The sequence below is a fragment of the Pygocentrus nattereri genome, chromosome 20 (assembly GCF_015220715.1).
Source record: "Pygocentrus nattereri isolate fPygNat1 chromosome 20, fPygNat1.pri, whole genome shotgun sequence".
NCBI lineage: Eukaryota > Metazoa > Chordata > Actinopteri > Characiformes > Serrasalmidae > Pygocentrus > Pygocentrus nattereri.
This window is the reverse complement of record NC_051230.1, coordinates 33,365,783-33,393,351: the sequence shown is the minus strand read 5'-3', so window position 1 is coordinate 33,393,351 and position 27,569 is coordinate 33,365,783. Positions and strand designations below refer to the sequence as shown.

Below are 27,569 nucleotides of genomic sequence, written 5' to 3'. Positions count from 1 at the left end.
TTTCACAGCACTCAGCTCTAAGAGTGTGAGAGATTTACAGGAAGAGGGTCACTTCCGCCCCCCTTATTCAGACAGTATTAACTATCTGAACTGGTAACTGGTTTAGTCTTCCTGTACACTCTTGCCCAAATGTGGTTAAATCTGCAGCTCTTTGCCTAGTTTGAAACCTCAAACCTCACACAAGACTGTGAGGGAAAATGTGGACAAATCTGCAGCTCTTTGCCTAGTTTGAAACCTCAAACCTCACACAAGACTGTGAGGGAAAATCTGGATAAATCTGCAGCTCTTTGCCTAGTTTGAAACCTCAAACCTCACACAAGACTGTGAGGGAAAATGTGGATAAATCTGCAGCTCTTTGCCTAGTTTGAAACCTCAAACCTCACACAAGACTGTGAGGGAAAATCTGGATAAATCTGCAGCTCTTTGCCTAGTTTGAAACCTCAAACCTCACACAAGACTGTGAGGGAAAATGTGGATAAATCTGCAGCTCTTTGCCTAGTTTGAAACATCAAACCTCACACAAGACTGTGAGGGAAACTGAAACAAGGACAAAACATCTCTTCTAGATGAATGGACAAAAATTCCCACAGACAGATGCCAAAATCTTGTAGAAAGCTTCGCAGAAGAGTGGATGCTGTTACAACTGCAGAGGGGGACCAACTTCATATTAATGCCTGTGGATTTATAATGAGATTCAATTAAGCTCCTGTAGGTGTGATGTGTAGGTATGCCAAATGTATATTAGCAAATATGAATTTCCCTTACATTAAATTTATGTCACATATATGTCACAAACTTATTTGAAGTTGGCCACTTTCAAATATGGGGGCACATATATCAACATATATAAACATATGTGCACCACACATATTTAATGATATATGATAGTAAACATCTTAATCTTACACAGATGATATATATTACTCTCATATGCTTCCTTCATGTTTAATATACGTTCCTATGCTGATGCTTCATGTATGTTGCTGGTGTATTTCCTATTGATTTTCTGCTTTTAAAAAAGCTTTACATTTTTGAAAATACCATTCATTTTTCTCAAAGACAAATCTAGCTCAGGCCTACAGTTTCTAATCTAATGACAGTGACCACAGAATGTGAGATTTGTATTACATTACTGCAGGCCTATATATCAGGACTATAAGCTAATATTACAGTAATTTAGACCTATATAAAACCACTTTGAGGTTATAGTGTATATAATACAGGCCTAGGTTTACATTACATTACTGCAGGCCTATATATCGGGACTGTAAGCTTATATTAGCAAGCAAGCAAGCAAAATTTATATATATAGCGCTTTTTACAGGTCTTGTCACAAAGCAGCTTTACAAAACAATCAGTATTACAGAGAGAAGAGAAAAGAAAAGAAAAGAAAATCCGGGTCCGAGCCCTCATGAGCGTCGCCAGCGGCAACGGTGGCAAGGAAAAACTCCCTAAAAGAGGAAGAAACTTTGAGAGGAACCAAGACTCAGAAAGGGAACTCATCGTCCTACGGTCGACACCGGATAGCAAACATTATTAGTATGAAGTTTTATAGTAAAGTGGGAAAAGAGAAGATCTGAGGGTGAGGACTGCACAGCGCTGTAAAGCAAGAAGCTCAGTGGTGGTCAAACCGGTCCAGAAGGCTGGTGAGCAGCGGTGCCAATCAAGGCAGAAGAGGCAACAGCATCAGACGCACAGGATGGGCAGCTGATCAGCTCGGCAGAGAAAGGAAAGAAGAACACAGATTCAGTTCTGTAAAGAGTGGCTGACCACAGATTACAGTATAACAGAGCAGCAGAGACTCCAGCAGGTCTAGATTTGACAGGGAGACTAATCACCAAAGGCTCAACTGTACAAGTAAGTTTTTAGCCTAGACTTAAAGACTGAGGCTGAGTCTGAGTCCCGAACATTGGCAGGAAGATTATTCCAGAGCTGGGGGGTGTTGTATGAGAAAGCTCTCCCCCCTGATGGAGCTTTATTACTTCTAGGTACCAGTAGTGAGCAGCACCTTGTGATCTAAGTAGGTGTGATGGTTCATAGTAGGAGAGAAGGTCACTCAGGTACTGAGGGGCGAGTCCGTTTAGAGCTTTATAGGTCAGTAATAGGATTTTATAATCAATGCGAAATTTAACTGGTAACCAGTGCAGGGCTGATAAAACTGGACTAATATGGTCAAACTTCCTAGTTCTTGTGAGGACTCTGGCTGCAGCGTTCTGGACCAGCTGAAGCTTGTTAAGGCTTTTGCTGGGACGTCCAGACAGCAGGGCATTACAGTGATCCAGCCTTGAAGTGATAAACGCATGGACTAGTTTTTCTGCGTCCTGTAGAGATCATATGCAGGAAGGCTGTTCTAGTGATATTAGTTATATGTGTGTCGAAGGACAGATCAGCGTCTATCACAACACCAAGATTTTTAACAGATGATCTTGATGCAGCTGAGAGATTGTTAAGTGTTAATTTAGACAGTTTGTTTCTGGCTAATTTTGAACCAAGAAGCAGGACGTCTGTTTTATCTGAGTTAAGTAGAAGAAATTTTCTTGACATCCAATCTTTTATGTCTTTTATACAGTCCTCAATCTTGCCAAGTTTAATTTTATCATCCGGTTTGCTTGATATATATAACTGGGTGTCATCGGCATAGCAGTGGAAATTTATGCCGTGTTTACTGATAATGGTGCATAATGGTAGCATATATATTGTGAATAATATAGGTCCTAAAACAGAGCCTTGTGGAACACCATACATTATTTTTGCAGAACAGATGATTCACCCTTTACATTAACAAATTGATAGCGATCAGTGAGGTAGGACCTGAACCAGGAAAGAGCTGTTCCTGTTACCCCTACAAGGTTTTCTAGTCTATCTAGTAGGATAGCGTGGTCTATTATGTCAAATGCTGCACTAAGTTCAAGGACTAGCAAAGACACATTTCCTTGGTCCGTGAATAATAAAAGATCATTTATAATTTTTACTAGTGCTGTTTCTGTACTATGATGTGGCCTAAAACCAGACTGAAATTTTTCGTGTAGATTGTTCCTATGCAAATAAGAGCTTAATTGTTTGGTTACCACTTTTTCCAGGATCTTAGATATGAAGGGGAGATTTGAGATAGGTCTATAGTTTGATAGTTCACAGGGATCGAGGTTAGCTTTCTTAATCAGCGGTCTAATTACTGCAAGTTTAAAAGTTTTTGGGATATATCCGAGGCTAAGAGAGGAGTTTATTATTGACAGAATAGGCTTAGTTATTTCTGGTAAGATTTCCTTGAGTAGACCTGTAGGGATCGGGTCCAGAATACAGGTCGATGGTTTTGCAGAAGAAACTATTTTAACTAGTTCATTTTCTTGAAGTATGGTAAACGATTCCAGCCTCTGCAGTTACCGTAATATTCTCAGGGTCTAGACTGGAATTATAAGCCAGCAGATTTGTGGAGTTTAACTGTGTGTTCAGAATTTTCTGTCTAATTTTTTCGATTTTATCACTAAAGAAATTAATAAAATCATTGCTGCTATAGGCTGAGGGCATCTGGGGTTCAGTGACTCTGTGCTAAATAGTAATCTGGGATTGTTCTTATTGTTTTCTATGAGAGAGGAGAGATAGGCTGAACGTGCTGCAGTAAGATCTCTTCTATAGTCTATAAGGTTCTCCTTCCAGGCGACTGGAACACTTCTAATTTAGTCAGACGCCATTTTCGCTCTAGTTGTCTGGCCGTCTGTTTTAAAGTTCGAGTGTGATCATTATACCAAGGAGCGAGTTTTTTCTGCCGTACTATTTTGCTTTTTAATGGAGCTACACTGTCTAACGTAGATCGAAGAGTATCCTCTAAGAATTTGGTCATAATATCTAATTCAGTAGGATTAGATGGACAGCTGACTGAAGCTGATAACTGCGGGAGGTTTCTGATAAAGCTGCCAGCTGTGGAGGAAGTTATAGTCCTCTTAACCTGATAGCATGGTGATGAACGCACATTACCACTAAACTGGATTTTGTATGAGATTAAGTAATGGTCTGAGACGGCTGTGCTCTGGGGGAGAACAGCTAAGTTAACTATGTCTACACCAATGGTCAGTATTAAGTCTAGAGTGTGGTTGAGGTGCTGTGTGGGCCCTTTTATAATTTGGGTGAATCCCATGGAGTCTATGATAGATATGAATGCCTTATGTAATGTGTTGTGAGGGTTGTCAATGTGGACATTAAAATCTCCGACAATTAATATTTTACTTGAAAACGTTATTAGGCTTGATAGAAACTCAGAGAATTCTTGTAAGAACTGAGAATATGGACCGGGTGGCCTGTAAATTGTAATTAATAAAAAATAATTTTTATTTGTTCCTTGCTCAAGTATATTAAGTACAAGAACTTCAAAAGAAGAGAATGCATGTCCTACTTTCTGGTTCACGCCTAAAGCTTTAGTATGGATGGTTGCTATACCTCCAGCCCGGCTGCTTAAACGAGGGCTGTGTGCACAGCTGTAGCCTGCGGGAGTGGCTTCATTTAGACTAAGGTACTCATCGGGTCTAATCCACGTTTCTGTGAGACACAAAGCATCAAAATCATGATCTGTAATAATTTCATTTACAATAATGGCTTTAGATGCCAGGGATCTAATGTTAAGCAGTCCTAGTTTTAGACCAAAGGTGCGGTCGTTGTAAACTGGTGTAACTGGTCTGATATGAATGAGGTTACTAAGGCAAACGTTTCGATATTACAGTAATTTAGACCTATATATAAACACTTTGAGCTTATAGTGTATATAATACAGGCCTAGGTTTATATTACATTACTGCAGGCCTATATATCAGGACTGTGAGCTTATATTACAGTAATGTAGACCTATATATAAACACTATAAGCTTATAGTGTATATAATACAGGCCTAGGTTTATATTACATTACTGCAGGCCTATATATCAGGACTGTGAGCTTATATTATAGTAATGTAGACCTATATATAAACACTTTGAGGTTATAGTGTATATAATACAGGCCTAGGTTTATATTACATTACTGCAGGCCTATATATCAGGACTGTGAGCTTATATTATAGTAATGTAGACCTATATATAAACACTATAAGCTTATAGTGTATATAATACAGGCCTAGGTTTATATTACATTACTGCAGGCCTATATATCAGGACTGTGAGATTATATTACAGTAATGTAGACCTATATATAAACACTATAAGCTTATAGTGTATATAATACAGGCCTAGGTTTATATTACATTACTGCAGGCCTATATATCAGGACTGTGAGCTTATATTATAGTAATGTAGACCTATATATAAACACTTTGAGGTTATAGTGTATATAATACAGGCCTAGGTTTATATTACATTACTGCAGGCCTATATATCAGGACTGTGAGCTTATATTACAGTAATTTAGACCTATATAAAACCACTTTGAGGTTATAGTGTATATAATACAGTCCTAGGTTTATATTACATTACTGCAGGCCTATATATCAGGACTGTGAGCTTATATTACAGTAATGTAGACCTATATAAAACCACTATGAGGTTATAGTGTATATAATACAGTCCTAGGTTTATATTACATTACTGCAGGCCTATATATCAGGACTGTGAGCTTATATTACAGTAATTTAGACCTATATAAAACCACTTTGAGGTTATAGTGTATATAATACAGTCCTAGGTTTATATTACATTACTGCAGGCCTATATATCAGGACTGTGAGCTTATATTACAGTAATGTAGACCTATATAAAACCACTATGAGGTTATAGTGTATATAATACAGGCCTAGGTTTATATTACATTACTGCAGGCCTATATATCAGGCCTGTGAGCTTATATTATAGTAATGTAGACCTATATATAAACACTTTGAGGTTATAGTGTATATAAGACAGGCCTAGGTTTATATTACATTACTGCAGGCCTATATATCAGGCCTGTGAGCTTATATTACAGTAATGTAGACCTATATATAAACACTATAAGCTTATAGTGTATATAATACAGGCCTAGGTTTATATTACATTACTGCAGGCCTATATATCAGGACTGTGTGCTAATATTACAGTAATTTAGATCTATATAAAACCACTATGTGGTTATAGTGTATATAATACAGGCCTAGGTTTGTATTACATTACTGCAGGCCTATATATCAGGACTGTGAGCTTATATTACAGTAATGTAGACCTATATATAAACACTATAAGCTTATAGTGTATATAATACAGGCCTAGGTTTATATTACATTACTGCAGGCCTATATATCAGGACTGTGAGCTTATATTACAGTAATGTAGACCTATATATAAACACTTTGAGGTTATAGTGTATATAATACAGGCCTAGGTTTGTATTACATTACTGCAGGCCTATATATCAGGACTGTGAGCTTATATTACAGTAATGTAGACCTATATAAAACCACTATGAGGTTATAGTGTATATAATACAGGCCTAGGTTTGTATTACATTACTGCAGGCCTATATATCAGGACTGTGAGCTTATATTACAGTAATGTAGACCTATATAAAACCACTAAGAGGTTATAGTGTATAATATAATATAATGTATAATACAGGCCTAGGTTTGTATTACATTTGTATTACTACAGGTCTCTATATCAATACTATAGGTTTATATGTCAGTTACAAGGCAAGGCTTACAATATGAAAGGCTGATTCTCGATTCAATCTAAAGTCCTGAGGAAATTTCAGTTACATTTTATTGGTCATTTTTCGAGAGGTTGATCATCACAGTGTAAGCGACCAGGCAATGAAGGCCTCAGTCCGAGTGAGACGGTAGTTGTCCGACAGTGCCCCCTTTTGGCCGCGGTGTAGAAGTACTGAAAACAACAACTTCTCATGGAGAAGAATGAGAAACAATAACTTCTCATGGAGAAGAAGTCCTGATCACCTGCGCTCGGAGGCTGGAGATAAACGGCAGAGCTGGAGTGGACAGAGCGAGGTGAGCACTGAAACAGGCCAGTCTCTGCCCGGCTCTGTGGGGTAGTTTAGCTCGGAGACATGAAGGAATCAACAAGTTTGTTTTGAGGAAGAAGAAAACGGCGGAAATTCGGAAGCTCCTTAACTTCCTGACGCTTCGATAAAAGCTCGGATTATGGGGTCCTGGTGATTTTTAAGGGTCCCAACCGACCACCAGTCACGGATCCCTTCATTTAAAAGGTCCAGTTTTATAATAAATGGCGTTTTTATAAGTTTTTTTAAAGAGCCGGTTGTGCGCATGCGCAGAGTCAGTGTATAGGAGAATATATGAGACATGTCCATTGGAATAAGTTTTTATCAAACTCATTCTGCATATATCAGTATATTCACGTGATTTCTAATAATAGAAAGTCAGTGGTGAGACATTTAGCCTGAACATAGCCTGCTATCATATTAAAAGGCATGACAAACAGTAAATGATAAATGTTCAAATGTATTTATGTCAGTAATATATCAGTGTTTGAGATGTAAGCAGAGTCAGGTACTACAGGCTTATATATCAATGCTATAAGCATATATGTCAATACTATAGATGTAGATTATAATGCTATAGGCCTATTTATCAATGCTCTAAGCTTCTATTGCAGTAATATAGGCCCATATATATATATCAGTACTGTAAACTGTAATGACAACAATAATAAAGATTGAGTGAGTGAGATGTAAACAGAGTGAATCAGAGCGGTTTGGTGTGAAATGGTTCTGATGTCTTCGCAGTGGTGGTGATAGGAACCAGGGGTTCAGTATGGTGAGGTTTCTCCCATCTCATGGGGTTCAGTGTGGGCCTTTCAGTGCTTTTCATTCTTTACTAGATGCTAAAATGCAACCCAAGGCTCCAAAGACAAACTCTTTATATTCTGAGTACTAGATAATAGGATTGGAACAAAGACTTGTCATCTGAACAAGATGTACAGTTATCAGTAACATGCGTAGTGATTCCACTTTCCATGCATGCATATGATCGGCACTAGATGCCGTAGTAGCTCAGGATCATTCGGGTCCTTTGATTTCATACATTGTCTTAGGCCATTCATGCTAGGCCTCACACCACTCACACTGATATACCTCCAGCATTTCCCTTCAGTGGACTCTTTCCTGACTGTCCTTTTCTAACCAGAAGGACCAGATGAACTGCTGTACTTTACAGGAGCAGCACAACCTGCATGAATGTGGTAACAGATTAAAGCTGAGAGGTTTACAGGCTCGCATATGGATTATTCTACCCAGCACGTGCAAAGAGTTAACACGCTTGGGACTTTTATCTGACTTGGGCCTCAGATGAAATTCCTTTTGCTTTGAGTGTAAGTCGGCTGAACTGACTGGACCTGTTTGTGCTTTCCTGAACAGCAAACGTGACAAACTGGGAGTTGACATAAAATTGTAAAGAGAGTGCTTTGACGTCTGGATCCATACATTATAAACATGATAACAGCTCTGAACGGTGAACATTACTCAACGCTTTCAGTCGTGAGGGGTTGGGATTGGCACAGACACCTACCACTACAAAAGTACAGTACAAATGATGAATGTCTTTATTTATGACTTGGGCTTACATCATAACATAATCCTTAGAAATGTTGAATTTTACAAATGAATAAAAGGTCAGATGTAACTAAACATCTTGTCTCTTGCAAAGGAGGAAACATAGAATAGGAGGATCAGAGCCTCTCAAAAGATCTCTAGTATTTCAATGGACTTAAGTCATGAACTGCATCTTCATGAACGTATCTGTGTCCTCAGACATGAAGAACCTGAAGATTCCTTTGGTCTCCTTGTTAAAGGTTCTGCTGATCACTCTCGGTAAGTCTCAGCAAAGCCTCCACAGTTTCACACTGAGCCTTTAACATGTCTCACTCTGTTTGAGCCACTTTGTAGAAGCAAAGTCAAGGATTCTAAACAGCTTAGATGGTAAAACTTGAATATAAGAGGTTTTCTTTTCTTGACTTAAAGGAATAGGCTGGTGGAAACTGTTATCTATAAAAATGAATAAAAGTACAGCCAAAATTCAGGCTTCAACAAAGCTGCTACTACTGTTTTAGCTTTGCTTAGTCCATCCTTTTAGATATCTGTGTGTCATAAAGTGACAGAAACCATGATTTAGGAATGATTTAGGTATGCAGGTAGCACTATGATAATTGATGGGTTATAAACTTCTTGGTAGATGCTCTTATTCAGGGTGTGTCACGATTGGCCCCTCCCAGCCCTGTCCATGTGCGTTTGTTTTGGTTTTGTAACTCCGCCCCTGATTGTTTGCACCTGTCCCTCGTTATTCCTGTGTATTTAAGCCCTGTGTTTGCCCTTTGTCTTCGCTGGTCGTTGTTTGCTCGTCGTGTTTGTGTAGTTTGCTTGGTTTGTTGTATTTGGCTGTTTGTCATGTCTGAACCACAATCTATCCGTGTTGGCTTTTTGAACCTGGACTGTCTCGACCATGAACCTGGATTTGCCCTCAATAAAAGTCGCTTACCTCCGCACATGCGTCCGCTACATCGCTCCCCATTACAGGGTGACTTAGAGTTTAATTAAGTTACAGAAACAGGTCTTGCACAAGGAGTCTTACTCACATCTACCTGCCTGAGAGGGGAATTGAACCCTCGTCAGCTGTGTGGAGAGCAGTGGTGTTATCCACCATATACTACGGCAACCTATGAAGTCATATGATCGACGATATTTGTGGTGACAAATTGTGAACACTGAATTTTTCTCCAAAATGTCTCAGCTGTATGATGCACTATTAATATTTGATTTAAAGTTTTAACGGGAAATGTATCTCAGTATAACACATGACCTCAGCTGTACTGAGAGCCTGTTCTCTGTGACCCCAGTGCTTTCTCCAGCGGCGGTGCTCAGTTTCACATCTACAAAGGTGAAGCTTCATGAGGCCGCCAGTCTACCCTGCTACCAGACATGCACAGGTTTGGTCACATGGGCACATAAGGATGACATTCTGGCTCAGTGTGACCAGACGTCGTGCCAGTCAGAGGAGGGATTTCAGATGAGCCATGATGAGTACCTGAAGGGAAATCTGTCGCTGACCATCACTGAAGCTGATTTCAGTAAGAGGAAGTGGTACACATGCAAGTGTGATGGTGAAGGCATCTGTGATGTGAGTCTGCGGCTTGAGCGTAAGTGTTCTGACTTGCTTATAGTCCAAGCAGAACTACTCATGACTTTCATTTTAAGGTATTTTTAAAGCCTATTGTTGTTTTTTTCTTCCTAAGCCTTCAGTTACCCGCTCAGTGTTCACGTTGGAGAATCCCTCATTCTGGATTTGCCCATCCCAGATGATGTTGAGGTTACCGTTAAGAAGACTGATGGTCCAACCACCTTCAGCCTCTGTAAGATTGAAGGACATAAAGCTTGGTGTGAGTCTGGGTACAAGCAGAGAGTGTCGGTCAGTTCCAATCTGCGGCTGAAAGAGGTGAAGAACGATGATGGCGGCATTTACATCATACGAGACATCAAGAATGATGAGGTCATTGGGATGTACACGGTCACTGTCAATGGTAGGCCTTGATTTGATTTCACTTTCATAATGCCAGCCCCTGTCCACTAGGGGTGGGCAATATGATGATATCTCATTATTATGATGAGTTGCATTGCAGTACTGACAATTTAATGAGCATAGTCAGTAAATCAGTGATCCTGTAAACAGGAACTGCATAAACCCATATAATAAACCCATAATCTGCAGGGATTGGATTTCAGTCCATTATGACTGAAAATCATCTAATTTTATTATTTTATTTTGCCAATTGTGCTCAAAACATTTAAATACATTGTATTTTTCATGCTCATTTTTACACATGTAGGGTGAAAAAGCTTTCATGTTATTTTTGCCATATCACCCATTCTTACGGTTCTGTCAGGGCTGTTTTTTTGCTCTTCATATTCATATAAATAGCTTCTTGTTAGAACTGAAATTTTGTCAGATAATTTTACCATTTGATTGTTTTCCACTTTAGGAACAAAGCGAGATGTCAGCGATGTAGAAGGTAATCCTTTGCAACATTCTCTTGTAATTCCCGTTTAATGGGGCGGTGCAGCTCTTAGCATGAATGCAGCTATAAACCTTCATTAGTAAGAACCAATATACCCCCATGCTTGGTAAAGTACTACATTTTATGACGTGTTTTGTGTTTATGTAGCTAACAAGTAAGGGTGATCCCACAATTGAGGTGCCATTTAGCCTGTTTGATCATTTTATAACACAAAGTCTAATGAAAAATGTGTTTAACTATTAAAAATAGCGAATTTTTTAAAAAGTTGTAAATGAATGGCTCAAATTTGTAACAGCTGACAGTTACAGAGTTGAGTTTTGAGCACTGAATTAGCATATACACAAAATGTTAACTAGCATGCATGCTAATGAGGAGATAAAGGATATTCTACTGATTTGTGTTTGTAATCTATAATTTGGTTAACAGAGTTGAACCTTTAAAGTAACCTTGACAGTAAATGGCACAATATCATTCAAAATGAAAAAAAAAAATACAGATAACTTACTTGCCATGTTTCTTAGGAAACTAAATTATGGAACTATCTTTTGAACATTTACCAGGAATATTCCTGATTTTTCATAAAAGCTAATGGATGACTGAAGAAAAAAGATGTTACAAGAGATGAAATGAAAAATAGATTCATACAATAAGGCAAAAATAGATTCTTGAAGTATTTTAAAGGCTATATTTCAAAGTACACAGTGGCAAAAAATAGTACTGATAGTTTGTATTAATTTTTATTTATCTGAAACGTGTGATTCAGACGTAAGTTGTCAGAACTTTGGCTGTGTTTCAGATGTCTTACTTTTACTTTACAAACAAATGGCACTGCAATTGTGCAATCACCCTTGGAGACTTCCACAACACTAATTAGAACTAACCTGGGCTACCTGCATTCCTCAAACTGTGTTGGGGGTGTTCAGTAATCACTAACAGACTTGATTATGTGGTTTCTAGCCATGTATGACACAGACGCATACATAACACAGGGCCATGTTATCTGTAAACATGGACTAAAGCATGTAACATAGGCTGTGTCTGAAATACTGTATACTGCATACTGCAACAGTAAATACTGTATCAATAACTACTATATACTATATACTACTATATACTGCACACTGCATCAATAACTACTATATACTATATACTACTATATACTGCACACTGCATCAATAACTACTATATACTATATACTACTATATACTGCACACTGCATCAATAACTGCTATATACTATATACTACTATATACTGCACACTGCATCAATAACTACTATATACTATATACTACTGTATACTGCACACTGCATCAATAACTACTATATACTATATACTACTGTATACTGCACACTGCATCAATAACTACTATATATTATATACTACTGTATACTGCACACTGCATCAATAACTACTATATACTATATACTACTGTATACTGCACACTGCATCAATAACTACTATATACTATATACTACTATATACTGCACACTGCATCAATAACTACTATATACTATATACTACTATATACTGCACACTGCATCAATAACTACTATATACTATATACTACTATATACTGCACACTGCATCAATAACTGCTATATACTATATACTACTATATACTGCACACTGCATCAATAACTGCTATATACTATATACTACTATATACTGCACACTGCATCAATAACTGCTATATACTATATACTACTATATACTGCACACTGCATCAATAACTACTATATACTCTATACTACTATATACTGCACACTGCATCAATAACTACTATATACTCTATACTACTATATACTGCACACTGCATCAATAACTACTATATACTACTATATACTACTATATACTGCACACTGCATCAATAACTACTATATACTATATACTACTATATACTGCACACTGCATCAATAACTACTATATACTATATACTACTGTATACTGCACACTGCATCAATAACTACTATATACTATATACTACTATATACTGCACACTGCATCAATAACTGCTATATACTATATACTACTGTATACTGCACACTGCATCAATAACTGCTATATACTATATACTACTATATACTGCACACTGCATCAATAACTGCTATATACTATATACTACTATATACTGCACACTGCATCAATAACTACTATATACTATATACTACTGTATACTGCACACTGCATCAATAACTACTATATACTATATACTACTGTATACTGCACACTGCATCAATAACTACTATATACTATATACTACTGTATACTGCACACTGCATCAATAACTACTATATACTATATACTACTATATACTGCACACTGCATCAATAACTACTATATATAATATACTACTATATACTGCACACTGCATCAATAACTACTATATACTATATACTACTATATACTGCACACTGCATCAATAACTGCTATATACTCTATACTACTATATACTGCACACTGCATCAATAACTACTATATACTACTGTATACTGCACACTGCATCAATAACTACTATATACTACTATATACTACTGTATACTACTGTATACTGCACACTGCATCAATAACTACTATATACTATATACTACTATATACTGCACACTGCATCAATAACTACTATATACTACTATATACTGCACACTGCATCAATAACTACTATATACTATATACTACTATATACTGCACACTGCATCAATAACTACTATATACTATATACTGCTATATACTGCACACTGCATCAATAACTACTATATACTATATACTACTATATACTGCACACTGCATCAATAACTACTATATACTATATACTGCTATATACTGCACACTGCATCAATAACTACTATATACTATATACTGCTATATACTGCACACTGCATCAATAACTGCTATATACTCTATACTACTATATACTGCACACTGCATCAATAACTGCTATATACTATATACTACTATATACTGCACACTGCATCAATAACTGCTATATACTATATACTACTATATACTGCACACTGCATCAATAACTACTATATACTATATACTACTGTATACTGCACACTGCATCAATAACTACTATATACTATATACTGCTATATACTGCACACTGCATCAATAACTACTATATACTATATACTACTATATACTGCACACTGCATCAATAACTACTATATACTCTATACTACTATATACTGCACACTGCATCAATAACTGCTTTATACTATATACTACTATATACTGCACACTGCATCAATAACTGCTATATACTATATACTACTGTATACTGCACACTGCATCAATAACTACTATATACTATATACTACTGTATACTGCACACTGCATCAATAACTGCTATATACTATATACTACTATATACTGCACACTGCATCAATAACTGCTATATACTATATACTACTATATACTGCACACTGCATCAATAACTACTATATACTCTATACTACTATATACTGCACACTGCATCAATAACTGCTATATACTATATACTGCTATATACTGCACACTGCATCAATAACTGCTATATACTATATACTGCTATATACTGCACACTGCATCAATAACTGCTATATACTATATACTACTATATACTGCACACTGCATCAATAACTGCTATATACTATATACTACTATATACTGCACACTGCATCAATAACTGCTATATACTATATACTACTATATACTGCACACTGCATCAATAACTGCTATATACTATATACTACTGTATACTGCACACTGCATCAATAACTACTATATACTATATACTACTGTATATGGCACACTGCATCAATAACTACTATATACTCTATACTACTATATACTGCACACTGCATCAATAACTGCTATATACTATATACTACTGTATACTGCACACTGCATCAATAACTGCTATATACTATATACTACTGTATACTGCACACTGCATCAATAACTACTATATACTATATACTACTATATACTGCACACTGCATCAATAACTGCTATATACTATATACTACTATATACTGCACACTGCATCAATAACTACTATATACTATATACTACTATATACTGCACACTGCATCAATAACTGCTATATACTATATACTACTATATACTGCACACTGCATCAATAACTACTATATACTATATACTACTGTATACTGCACACTGCATCAATAACTACTATATACTCTATACTACTATATACTGACACTGCATCAATAACTGCTATATACTATATACTACTATATACTGCACACTGCATCAATAACTACTATATACTATATACTACTATATACTGCACACTGCATACTGCATCAATAACTGCTATATACTATATACTACTATATACTGCACACTGCATCAATAACTACTATATACTATATACTACTATATACTGCACACTGCATCAATAACTACTATATACTATATACTACTGTATACTGCACACTGCATCAATAACTACTATATACTATATACTACTATATACTGCACACTGCATCAATAACTGCTATATACTATATACTACTGTATACTGCACACTGCATCAATAACTGCTATATACTATATACTACTGTATACTGCACACTGCATCAATAACTGCTATATACTCTATACTACTATATACTGCACACTGCATCAATAACTACTATATACTATATACTACTATATACTGCACACTGCATCAATAACTACTATATACTATATACTACTATATACTGCACACTGCATCAATAACTACTATACACTATATACTACTATATACTGCACACTGCATCAATAACTACTATACACTATATACTACTATATACTGCACACTGCATCAATAACTGCTATACACTATATACTACTATATACTGCACACTGCATCAATAACTGCTATACACTATATACTACTATATACTGCACACTGCATCAATAACTGCTATATACTATATACTACTATATACTGCACACTGCATCAATAACTACTATATACTCTATACTACTATATACTGCACACTGCATCAATAACTACTATATACTATATACTACTGTATACTGCACACTGCATCAATAACTACTATATACTATATACTACTGTATACTGCACACTGCATCAATAACTGCTATATACTATATACTACTGTATACTGCACACTGCATCAATAACTGCTATATACTATATACTACTATATACTGCACACTGCATCAATAACTGCTATATACTATATACTACTGTATACTGCACACTGTATCAATAACTACTATATACTATATACTACTGTATACTGCACACTGCATCAATAACTACTATATACTATATACTACTATATACTGCACACTGCATCAATAACTACTATATACTATATACTACTATATACTGCACACTGCATCAATAACTACTATATACTATATACTACTATATACTGCACACTGCATCAATAACTGCTATATACTATATACTACTATATACTGCACACTGCATCAATAACTGCTATATACTATATACTACTATATACTGCACACTGCATCAATAACTGCTATATCCTATATACTACTATATACTGCACACTGCATCAATAACTACTATATACTACTATATACTACTATATACTGCACACTGCATCAATAACTACTATATACTATATACTACTATATACTGCACACTGTATCAATAACTACTATATACTATATACTACTGTATACTGCACACTGCATCAATAACTACTATATACTATATACTACTATATACTGCACACTGCATCAATAACTACTATATACTACTATATACTGCACACTGCATCAATAACTACTATATACTACTATATACTGCACACTGCATCAATAACTACTATATACTATATACTACTGTATACTGCACACTGCATCAATAACTGCTATATACTATATACTACTATATACTGCACACTGCATCAATAACTGCTATATACTATATACTACTGTATACTGCACACTGCATCAATAACTGCTATATACTATATACTACTGTATACTGCACACTGCATCAATAACTGCTATATACTATATACTACTGTATACTGCACACTGCATCAATAACTACTATATACTATATACTACTGTATACTGCACACTGCATCAATAACTACTATATACTATATACTACTATATACTGCACACTGCATCAATAACTACTATATACTATATACTACTATATACTGCACACTGCATCAATAACTACTATATACTATATACTACTATATACTGCACACTGCATCAATAACTACTATATACTATATACTACTATATACTGCACACTGCATCAATAACTGCTATATACTATATACTACTATATACTGCACACTGCATCAATAACTGCTATATACTATATACTACTATATACTGCACACTGCATCAATAACTGCTATATACTATATACTACTGTATACTGCACACTGCATCAATAACTGCTATATACTATATACTACTATATACTGCACACTGCATCAATAACTGCTATATACTATATACTACTATATACTGCACACTGCATCAATAACTACTATATACTGCACACTGCATTAGTACATACAGTATACTGCTGAATCCAGAGCTATTCAAATATGCAGGTCAAACAGAGGGGAAGCTTCAGGACTTCTGAGATTTCTGAGACATAAAATTCTGTAATGTCTACAAATTTTGCATCCCACAAGAGTTACCTTCTGGTGCCAGAATGAAACATGAAAGAGCAGGTAACTTCAGTCTCATCAGAATAGCTGTTAAAATAGCTGTTAGCTTAGCGTTAACAATTCTCATTTCTCAGAACCTCGTATTATTAGTGAGGTGGGTTTTTACTTGAATGAACATGAACGGTTTGCCACTGAGGTTACGTCCTCCTGAAGTGGCGCGTTGACAGCTCCACCTGTGTGCGTGAACATTTGCCCAGTGTGGCACATCATCTGGGTCTCTTTGGAGAAATTCATGTGGGTCATTCTACTTAATGCTTTTGGTCACAGTCAGTACGTGAGCAGTATATAGTAGACCATTTCCAACAGAGCTGTAGTCACTTTGAGACCTGAACTTTGTTCTCATTTAGTCCGTGTTAATAGCTACCAGTGAGTCAAACAGTGTCAGAGACCACATAATCAAGTCTATTACTGGTGCACATAAATGCTGTTTTTGCAGTCAGAGTAAAATTTTGTCTGCTGATTTTAGGAACACCGCCAGGCCACACTGGCTCTGTTGCAGCGACACTGGCAGCAGTACTTGGGGCGTTGCTGGTGGTTGCTATTCTGGTGATCATATTGCTGTTTGTAAAGAATCAGAAGCTGAAGAAATGCCTGGAACACGCGCCAGTAGGCATGCAGCAAGTACAGCAGCAAGAACAACAGGAAGAACAGGTGAAGCATGAGCCTGAAGCTGTTCTGCACATTGCTGTGATGGAGACAGAAGATGGCCAGGAGATTATAGAGCAGATAAAGATTCAGCAGGATGAAGCTGATCCTCTGCTGGAGACAGATTCTCCTGTGAACCCCCCATCAGCCACGGAGGAGCCGCCACTCTCTGTTCCAGTTTCAGAGTCCTGCTCACAATATTCAGATTCTCAAACTCGAGTGTTCAATTAGATCTCAATGAAGACTGGCCCCCTTCAAACTGGACATCTGGTGCTTATGACACGGTCAGCAGACTGATGGATCACACCATGCTTTGGGGTTATGCTTTAATGTTGGTACTGGGTTATCCTCTGCCTTGAAGACCCTTTGGGGAAAAAAATTCATTACATCATGCTCATATTGTTCATACTCACATGTATTGTTTTATTTTTGCCATGTTAACCATCCTTACTCTTCTGTCAGGGCTGTTTTTATACTCTTCATACTCAAATAAATAGCTTCTTAATAGAACTGAAATTTTGTCAAATAATATTACCGTGTGATTATTTTCCACTATAGGAGCAAAGCTAGATGTCAGTGGTGGTGTTTCTGTAGGTCGTAATTCTCTAATACTTCATTTTGATGTGGTGATGCAGCTCAGCATGAATACAGCTATAAACTTTCATTACTAGGAACAAAAACATGCCACCATGCCTGGTACATTACTACCTTTATGACATACGATATACGGACAAAAGTTTAGGACACATTGAATTCAGGTGTTTCATTCAGTCTCACTGCCGCAGGTGTCTTCTCTGTTCCAGCATGGCTGAGCACAAGCAAGGTCCATAAAGTCATGGATGAGTGAGTTTGGTGTGGAAGAACTTGACAGAGTCCTGACCTCAACCCCAAACACCTTTGGGATGAATTAGAGCAGAGATTGTGAGCCAGACCCTCTCGTCCAACATCGGTGTCTGACCTCACAAACATTGTTCTGGATGAATGGGCAGAAATTCCCACAGACATTGACAGTAAATAAGAATGAGAGAACGTGCCAACAAATGTTCCTCAGGAAATTGGATTTAACGCCTTGTTGAACATGTGACCTGAAATTCCAGATATTTCATAGGTGCTTGGACAGCAATGAGTGAATGTTGAGAGACCAAAATGTACGTTGTTCATAAACTGTAATGGACATGGATGGTTCATGAAGAAGGATGATTCAATCATGAGATCAGCATTAATGTTAATTAATTAATTCCAGCATTATTATTTTTAAATATCTTCCAGGTGAGTGAATGCTGGCATACCTGTCTGCTGTTGCTCTCCAGTTTGTTTGTGTTGGGTTTTATTTTTATGGCGCTTTTATGACAACAGGTGTTGTCACAGTGCAGCTTTACAGAAAAATCCAGGTCCAAACTTCCATGAATGTTGCCAGTGGTGACAGTTGCAAGGAAAACCTCCCTAAGAGAAAGAGGAAGAAACTTTGAGAGGGACTAAGGCTCAAAAGCTCGTTTGCCTCTTCAGACTTTGTGCACGCTGCTATGTGAGTAGCCCGACACCCATGATCCACTTACCGATGCATACATCCCACAGCAATCTGTGTGTGTCTGGAACTATTGCTGTGGATGAGCAGATTCCCTCTGTTTGGGGTTGAAGCAGTGCTGTCATCTGGAATATACACCGCCTAACATTCACTTATCTGGCAATGTTTATGGTCTCAGATCCGGTACCAGTTAAGATAGCATTTGTCAACACTCATTCACTTTATATTGAAGGGGTTCTTCATCTCCCTTGACCTGAACTTTCACTTTGTGACTGAAACTTGGTTAATAATCAGTGATTCAAGCCCCTTGTTGACTTGTCTTGTAGTGAATGCATGTCTTTAGCACACCTAGAAGCACTGGTCGAGAGTGAGTCTAAAACTGTTTTTAGAGATCATTTTAAAAATGCCGTTTGCTGACTCTGGGAGAGTGGTCATGTTTTTAAGGGCAGCCGTGCAAAATGGAGTTGTGTTCTGTGCTTTGTACTATTGTTGCAGACCCTCCTAAAATCAACAGGGATTTCCTTCATGAAATGATCTTCCTTTGCCTAGTGCTGATAAGGTTCTGGCTCTTGGTGATTAGTGTCTGTGTCTCCTGTCCTTCCAAGCCTTTAGCAGGAGAATCATTGTTCTCAAGTCATTGTTCTCAAGTCACACGCACCTCAGCGAGTTCACACGCTCACACGCCACACATGCTATTTCTCACTCTAGATTTTTTTTTTTTCTAAAAAAAAAAATCCAATCAAAAATTAATTCGCCCTGTCTACAAACAAGTCACAGCCACTGGTCACAGCGCTTCTGTGCTCAGAGAAGTTACCCAGTTACCACACCCTATTCAGCCAATCCATCGGTTGCATATTATAAAGAACTCTGGTTGAGCCAATCAGAATATAGATCGCTCTGTCGTTTGGCAGATCTAGTCAAAGAGGGTGGAGTTTCAGCCAGAGTGTCAGGCGCGAAGAGCTGTCCGATTCGATTCTGACTAACACACGTCGGTGAACAACTGAAGGAGAAATTTGATCAAATCAAACTTGTTCTCTTTTAAGTTGAACACACTTGGAGGGTCAATGGGCCGTTGGCTCGATGGGTGACCCACCCCCCCCCCCACCCACCCCCAAAAAAAATCTCACTCCCATCAAACTTAAAAGACTCTTTCAGTCTGTCTCAGTCTGTTACTGGCCCTACACATGTGCTTGGACATACAAAACAGATTCCAAAAAAGTTGGGACACTAAACAAATTGTGAATAAAAACTGAATGCAATGATGTGGAGATGGCAAATGTCAATATTTTATTCGTAATAGAACATAGATGAAAGATCAGAAGTTTAATCTGAGTAAATGTAACATTTTAAAGGAAAAATATGTTGAATCAAAATTTCACAGTGTCAACAAAAAAGTTGGGACAAGTAGCAATAAGTGGCTGGAAAAAGGAAATTGAGCATATAACGAACAGCTGGAAGACCAATTAACACTAATTAGCTCAATTGACAAAATGATTGGGTATAAAAAGAGCTTCTCAGAGTGTCAGTGTCTCTCAGAAGTCAAGATGGTAAGAGGATCACCAATTCCACCATTGTTGCGCAGCAATACCAGAATGGTGTTACCCAGCGTAAAATAGCAAAGACTTTTAAGTTATCATCATCAACCGTGCATAACGTCATCAAAAGATTCAGAGAATCTGGAACAATCGCTGTGCGTAAGGGTCAAGGCCGTAAAACTCTACTGGATGCTCGTGATCTCCAGGCCCTTAAACGTCACTGCACCTCAAACAGGAATGCCACTGTCAAGGAAATAACAGAATGGGCCCAGGATTACTTCCAGAAAGCATCGTCAGTGAACACAATGCACCGTGCCATCCGCCATTGCCAGCTGAAACTCTACAGTGCAAAGAGGAAGCCATTTCTAAGCTCCACAAGCTCAGACGTTTGCACTGGGCCAGGGGTCATTTAAAATGGAGTGTGGCAAAATGGAAGACTGTTCTGTGGTCAGATGAGTCACGATTTGAAGTTCTTTCTGGAACACTGGGACGCCATGTCATCCGGACCAGAGAGGACAAGGATAACCCAAGTTGTTATCAACGCTCCGTTCAGAATCCTGCATCACTGATGGTTTGGGGTTGCATGAGTGCTTGTGGCATGGGCAGCTTGCATGTCTGGAAAGGCACCATTAATGCAGAGAACTATGTTCAGATTCTAGAACAACATATGCTCCCATCTAGACATCATCTCTTTCAGGGAAGACCCTGCATTTTTCAACAAGTTAATGCCAGACCACATTCTGCAGCAATCACATCACGGCTACGTAGGAGAAGGATCCGGGTACTGAAATGGCCAGCCTGCAGTCCAGATCTTTCACCTATAGAGAACATTTGGCGCATCATAAAGAGGAAGACGCGACAAAGAAGGCCCAAGACGACTGAACAGTTAGAGGCCTGTATTAGACTTGAATGGGAGAGCATTCCTATTTCTAAACTTGAGAAACTGGTCTCCTCTGTCCCCAGACGTCTGTTGAGTGTTGTAAGAAGAAGGGGGGATGCCACACAGTGGTGAAAATGGCCTTGTCCCAACTTTTTTGGGATTTGTTGACGCCATGAAATTTTAAAACAACATATTTTTCCCTTAAATTGATACATTCTCTCAGTTTAAACTTTTGATCTGTGATTTGTGTTTTATTCTGAATAAAATATTGACATTTGCCGTCTCCACATCATTGCATTCAGTTTTTATTCACAATTTGTTTAGTGTCCCAACTTTTTTGGAATCCGGTTTGTACTTTTAGACCTAGTTTGGTCATTTGGTTTCTCACATTGCAATTTAGAGATAGCAGATGCGTGTTTGTCCACTCCGAGACCGGTCTTGTTTGACGTCTCCATTCTATTAATTTCTCTCAGATGCAGTCTGTCTTCATACTGCACACATACCACTATGCCTCATACAGTTTTCTGCTGCCTGAGTAACTTCTCTCCTAGAATCCTCCTCAACGCACTAGCACTGACTAGCTGGCTGCTGTGTTCAATTCTACATGTACTGACATTATAGATTTAATCGCTTAGCCTTGTGAACTTAGACAGGAGTGAAGGAAAGCAGAATGGAAATAAAAAAAAAAGATAAGCTTCAAGTGTATTAACACATTTTGAGAGAATGTCTAAACTATCAGTACATGGTAAAAGCAAGCCAGAGAGCCAACAATAAACTCACATAAACAGGCTTTTGTTGCCCCTGCCCACCCATTTGTACTATTTTCAATTAAATATAGGGTTTAAGTGATTTGCACATCATTGCATTTTGTTTTTATTTACATCTTATAGTTCCCCAAGTGTTTTGTAAACAGGATCGTATCTACATATAATTGTTCAATGCACAAACACAGCAGTGTACATCTTGGCAGTTGAGCCATGCAAAGTTACACACCCATATTTATCACATCAACTGCCAGCAGTCTCTGAGCTTTTGTGACTTCCTTTATGAGCAGCACTTATAATAGCCATGTTGTTTTTATTAGAAAGCTTACATTTTTGCAAATATGAAGAATTTGTCTATGAAATATAAAGAAATTATTAACCAAATGTAATTTTTTACACATCTGCTAGTTTGTTCCTCATCGTCAAGGTCGTAACTAAATTGCACTAACATCAAAGACTGATGGTCCAAACGGGAAGTAAAATAGTTTATTACCCAAGTGCACGCCTGGCTGGATTTCACTTTGCTTTGTTAAGTCAAATAAGGGGTTGAAAGGCTTTTGTAAAAATAAAAAATAGAATTTCCCAGTGCAGAGGTGTTGAAGATGTGCAGTCTCAGTCATGAAACAGAGAGGCATTTCTCTGGCATATTGGCTTCAGCTGAAGCGAGAACCACTGATCAAGGATCGATACATTGCCTCCTCACTGAAATCACATCACTGGCTATTCAGTGGTTTTGTACATTGTGCTGAATATGAAAAAAACTCAGTGTCTCAGTGGAGTGATACAGTGTTTGTGAAAAAAAAACATGATGTTATGGCAAAATAGAACGCTTCTCTACCAATCAGCTTGTGTGGCCAGAACTAACTGTTGTATAAAGTATCAGAAAGCACACAATAAAGTCTGTTACTGGTGCACTTGAAGAACGTTACTGTTTTTGAGTTGACAGTAAAGTTTTGTCTGCTCATTTAGGAACATTGCTGAACCAGTATGGTGACTTAGTTTGCAGCAGTATTTGGGGCGTTGCTGGTGGTTGCTATTCTGGTGATTGTTTGTGAAGAATCAGAGGCTGCGGAAATACCTGTGACGCAGGGATAATGTGCCTGTAAGCATGCAGGAAGTACAGCAGCAAGAAAAGCAAGAACAGATGGCTTTAGCTTGTTCATACGGGTATATTGGTACCTTAATAATAATGTTAAACATTTTATCTTTGAGCAAAAGCTGTTTTTTAAATATTAGAGGTCTCATTTTCTCAAAATGTTTGTTTTTTTAAATAAACTTTTTCAATATCAACTGTTTAAATGTATATAATGTGTTGTCTGTTTTTTCCCATTTGAAATCTGAAGTAAATCTTTTTTTAAATATCTCATCTGTCATGTTTCTTCATATTTATACACTTATCAGAAATTTTGCTGTTGAGTTTTATTTAAATGATTAAGTATCAATACAAATAATGAAATAACTTACAATTAAAAGGACAACTGTCATTTTGTCCCTCATCTTTCCTAAAAAAGTAACAGCAGTGTTTGTAATTGGTAAATACTGTTTATTTAAGTTCCACCCGATGACTGCTCCACAACCTCCCTGCGACCCTGAGGGAGAAGCGTCTTAGAAAATGTGTGTGTGTGTGTTTATTTAAGTAAACACTGCTACCAAACTGGACTGGTAGATGTTCAAGAACAGAATTGGGATAATGCAAGTGTCATTCATCTATAATAATCTATGAGATAAAACACTGCAGTATAGTAATAAAGCTAATTCAAGTAAGTAAGTAAGTAAAACTTTATTTATATAGCACTTTTCCAGAGTGACTCACAAAGTGCTTTACAAAATACTTACAAATAAAATGCAAGAAAATTAAGATCATTATAATCATATACTCAAATAAGTAATACACACATTTTAAATGCTCAAATGCCCACCGACTTAAAAGCACATTGATCATAAGCTGGTAAAAGCAAGAGAATAAATATGTCTTTAAACATTAAACATTCATGCTTGAAATAAATATCCGCTCTCTGCCTTCACCCCTGCCCCCCGGCGTCTTTCCTCCTCACCTGTTCAGAACGTTACAGTGGGCTACAAGTGGGTGATATGGGCAGGAAGCCTCGGTCCCAAGTGGATTACTACATGCATTACATACAATTACCATAAGCCAATATCCATATTTCTGTGATATTTTAAATGGCTTCAGCTCTTCCACAGTGAGTATTTACCAATGACTGTAAAAAAACAAAAAATATGGTTCTGTGGAACAGTTCTGCAGTTTCTCTCGCTGGAAGAAGTCGTTGCAGGGTTACGCTGCTTCTGATAAAGCGACGACAATAGCAACGTTATAGAGTAGAGCATGCGCAGCTCACTCAAACAAAAACAGCCTCATCCCTGTTTCAGCGGTTTGGTTAATAAAGAAACAAACTTTTTTGGTCGTACAGAGTAAAAGAACCTCTGTGTCAGCATTTCACCGCTGCTCACTAACGTTACACTGAACGTAGCTCGTACTTTAAAGTTGGTGCTACAGTCGCTTTCAGGGGGACAGTTTTAAAAGCTGTCGGGATCTGAGAGAGCGAGTAGTTTTCTGAAGCTGGTGGTCGTGTGAAACATCTACACTGGTGCTACAGACCCTGACAACCCGCCACGCCACAGTGTGCACGTGTTTAGCTTTTATAGTTTATTGTTAGCAAGCTATTTCAATATCTTTGGCTAACATGGCTAATCTAGCATTTTGGTTATAGTAATTTTTTCAATCTATCCATTTATATATCACTCTGTAGATGTTAACTGGCATTACTGTACTCTAATAACCGTGTGTTTTATATTCTTTATTTTTTTTTAAACCATTTATATCCTTTATTAAGTTTAGACTCCTGCATTGTTGTGTGTTTGGTGTTCTCTAACCATTCGGGACACATTCTCAAGTTTCAATCTTGGCAACCATGACAAAAATAAAGTGACACACCTTTCTGCGGTGAGCTGTGGTGATATGAATACCTGTATTGCTGAGATTAATAACAGTTCAAAAGACAATAGCAGAGCTTGTTTCATCCAGTGTTTACACACTTGCATTCCTTGTAAAAAGGACCTCTTGCCCTTAGGCCTCACTTTTCTCACAACATGATCATACATAGAATGGCAAGTCAGTGTAGTGTCCAGGGTGTATTCTGCCTCCCGCCCGAAGACTGCTGGGATAGGCTCCAGCACCCCCCGTGACCCTGACAGAGAAGCGGCTTGGAAAATGGATGGATGGATGGATGGAATAAGCTACAGTATCATCTTTACCAATCGATTCAGGAGATCTTTTGTCCTGAGAGACATTGGGCTCTTCAACTCTTCCCAGTGGGGCCAGAAGAGAAGAGAGAAGAGGGAAGAGGAGAGATGAGGACCGAACCTCTTACGCTAAAATACAGCTTTATTTTATCTGCACATATGGACACCTTATTGTACATATTGTACTTCTGCACACCTTATCACACATCTGGCACATCTGAACACTCCACTCTAAGACACTTTAATTCAGAACCAATATATGCGCATATTTATTCAGTACTGTCATTATATGCTGTTACCTGTGCCTTCTTATACAGTCATTATTACACTGCTTTTTTATTTCAGGATAGATCTTATTACATATTTGTGAATATTTGTAGTTGTATATATGCTTGTAGATAGGCTCTTTGCATATATTCCTGTGTTTGTGTGACTGCTAAATTTAATTTGGGATAAATACCTACCAACCTACCAACCAATCGACCAACCGACTGACCATTGTGGACTCGGGAGTCCCCTCTAGTATTTTAGAAACCGAGACAACATCAGAGTGTTACAAGTTCTCTGATGTTGTCTGCAGAGTCCTGTCAATAAAAACACCCCATCAGCTTACTGGTTACACCACAAGCGAGGAAAGCCTTCCCTTAATGTTTAGATGTGTGCAGATGCTGGAGTCAGAACAACCTGAAAAATCACATTTTTTCTGCATTGTTGAGCAACACACTAAAAACTACTTGCGACTGTTTTTGTCCGATTTTATAAGTTATTTCAAATATGTTTTTAAACGGTAACATTTGACCTTCAGTTTTCAGTATTTTGGTCTCTCCCCATTCAGAGAGAGGAGTCTGGTGTTGTATGGCTGTAAATAAGTGAACAGTGCGGTGTGAAGATGACCGCAGAGTGAACAGACGTTACTGTAAAGACTTTAATATTATCAATTAGGAAATAAAGGCATTCATGTTATGTGAATGCCGTGTTATGGTGATATATATGAACGTTAATATTCATTAACAAATCATATAGTGGATGATATAGTGGCTTTCAAAACACTCAATGTATCTGTAAACTGCGGAGCCCTGCTGGTGACATCCTGTATTAAAAAAAATGTGTGGCCATGACTTAGTAAGTTTTGGGAATGAGATCCTAATGCGTGGCCACGACTTAATAAGGTGTGGGAATGAAATGATTAAGTCATGGCCACGCATTAGGATCTCGTTCCCATGCGTTAATAAGGCATTAATAAGGCCGCACATTATTTTTATTTAT

At 37.5% G+C, this 27,569-nt stretch overlaps 1 protein-coding gene across 2 annotated transcripts; it reads left to right on the top strand.

The window, feature by feature from the left end:
• The first annotated feature begins 6,823 nt into the window (after positions 1 to 6,823).
• On the top strand, positions 6,824 to 18,867 carry LOC108413521. 2 transcript variants are annotated; one of them, XM_017686078.2, is made up of 6 exons: positions 6,824 to 6,955; positions 8,734 to 8,793; positions 9,816 to 10,115; positions 10,212 to 10,496; positions 10,956 to 10,985; positions 18,160 to 18,867. In XM_017686078.2, exons 2-6 carry the CDS (start codon positions 8,736 to 8,738, stop codon positions 18,567 to 18,569), a joined length of 1,083 nt encoding a protein of 360 aa, XP_017541567.2. In that variant the 5' UTR covers positions 6,824 to 6,955; positions 8,734 to 8,735; the 3' UTR covers positions 18,570 to 18,867. The 2 variants fall into 2 exon arrangements, with proteins under 2 accessions (XP_017541567.2, XP_017541568.2); XM_017686079.2 differs by lacking the exon at positions 6,824 to 6,955 and adding an exon at positions 7,044 to 7,173.
• The last annotated feature ends 8,702 nt before the right edge of the window (positions 18,868 to 27,569 follow it).

Coding starts and splice junctions, on each gene's coding strand:
- LOC108413521 (XM_017686078.2), top strand. CDS start 8,736: ATGAAGAACCTGAAGATTCCTTTGGTCTCCTTGTTAAAGGTTCTGCTG. Junction 8,794..9,815: donor GGTTCTGCTGATCACTCTCG/GTAAGTCTCAGC, acceptor CTGTGACCCCAG/TGCTTTCTCCAGCGGCGGTG. Junction 10,497..10,955: donor GTACACGGTCACTGTCAATG/GTAGGCCTTGAT, acceptor TTTCCACTTTAG/GAACAAAGCGAGATGTCAGC.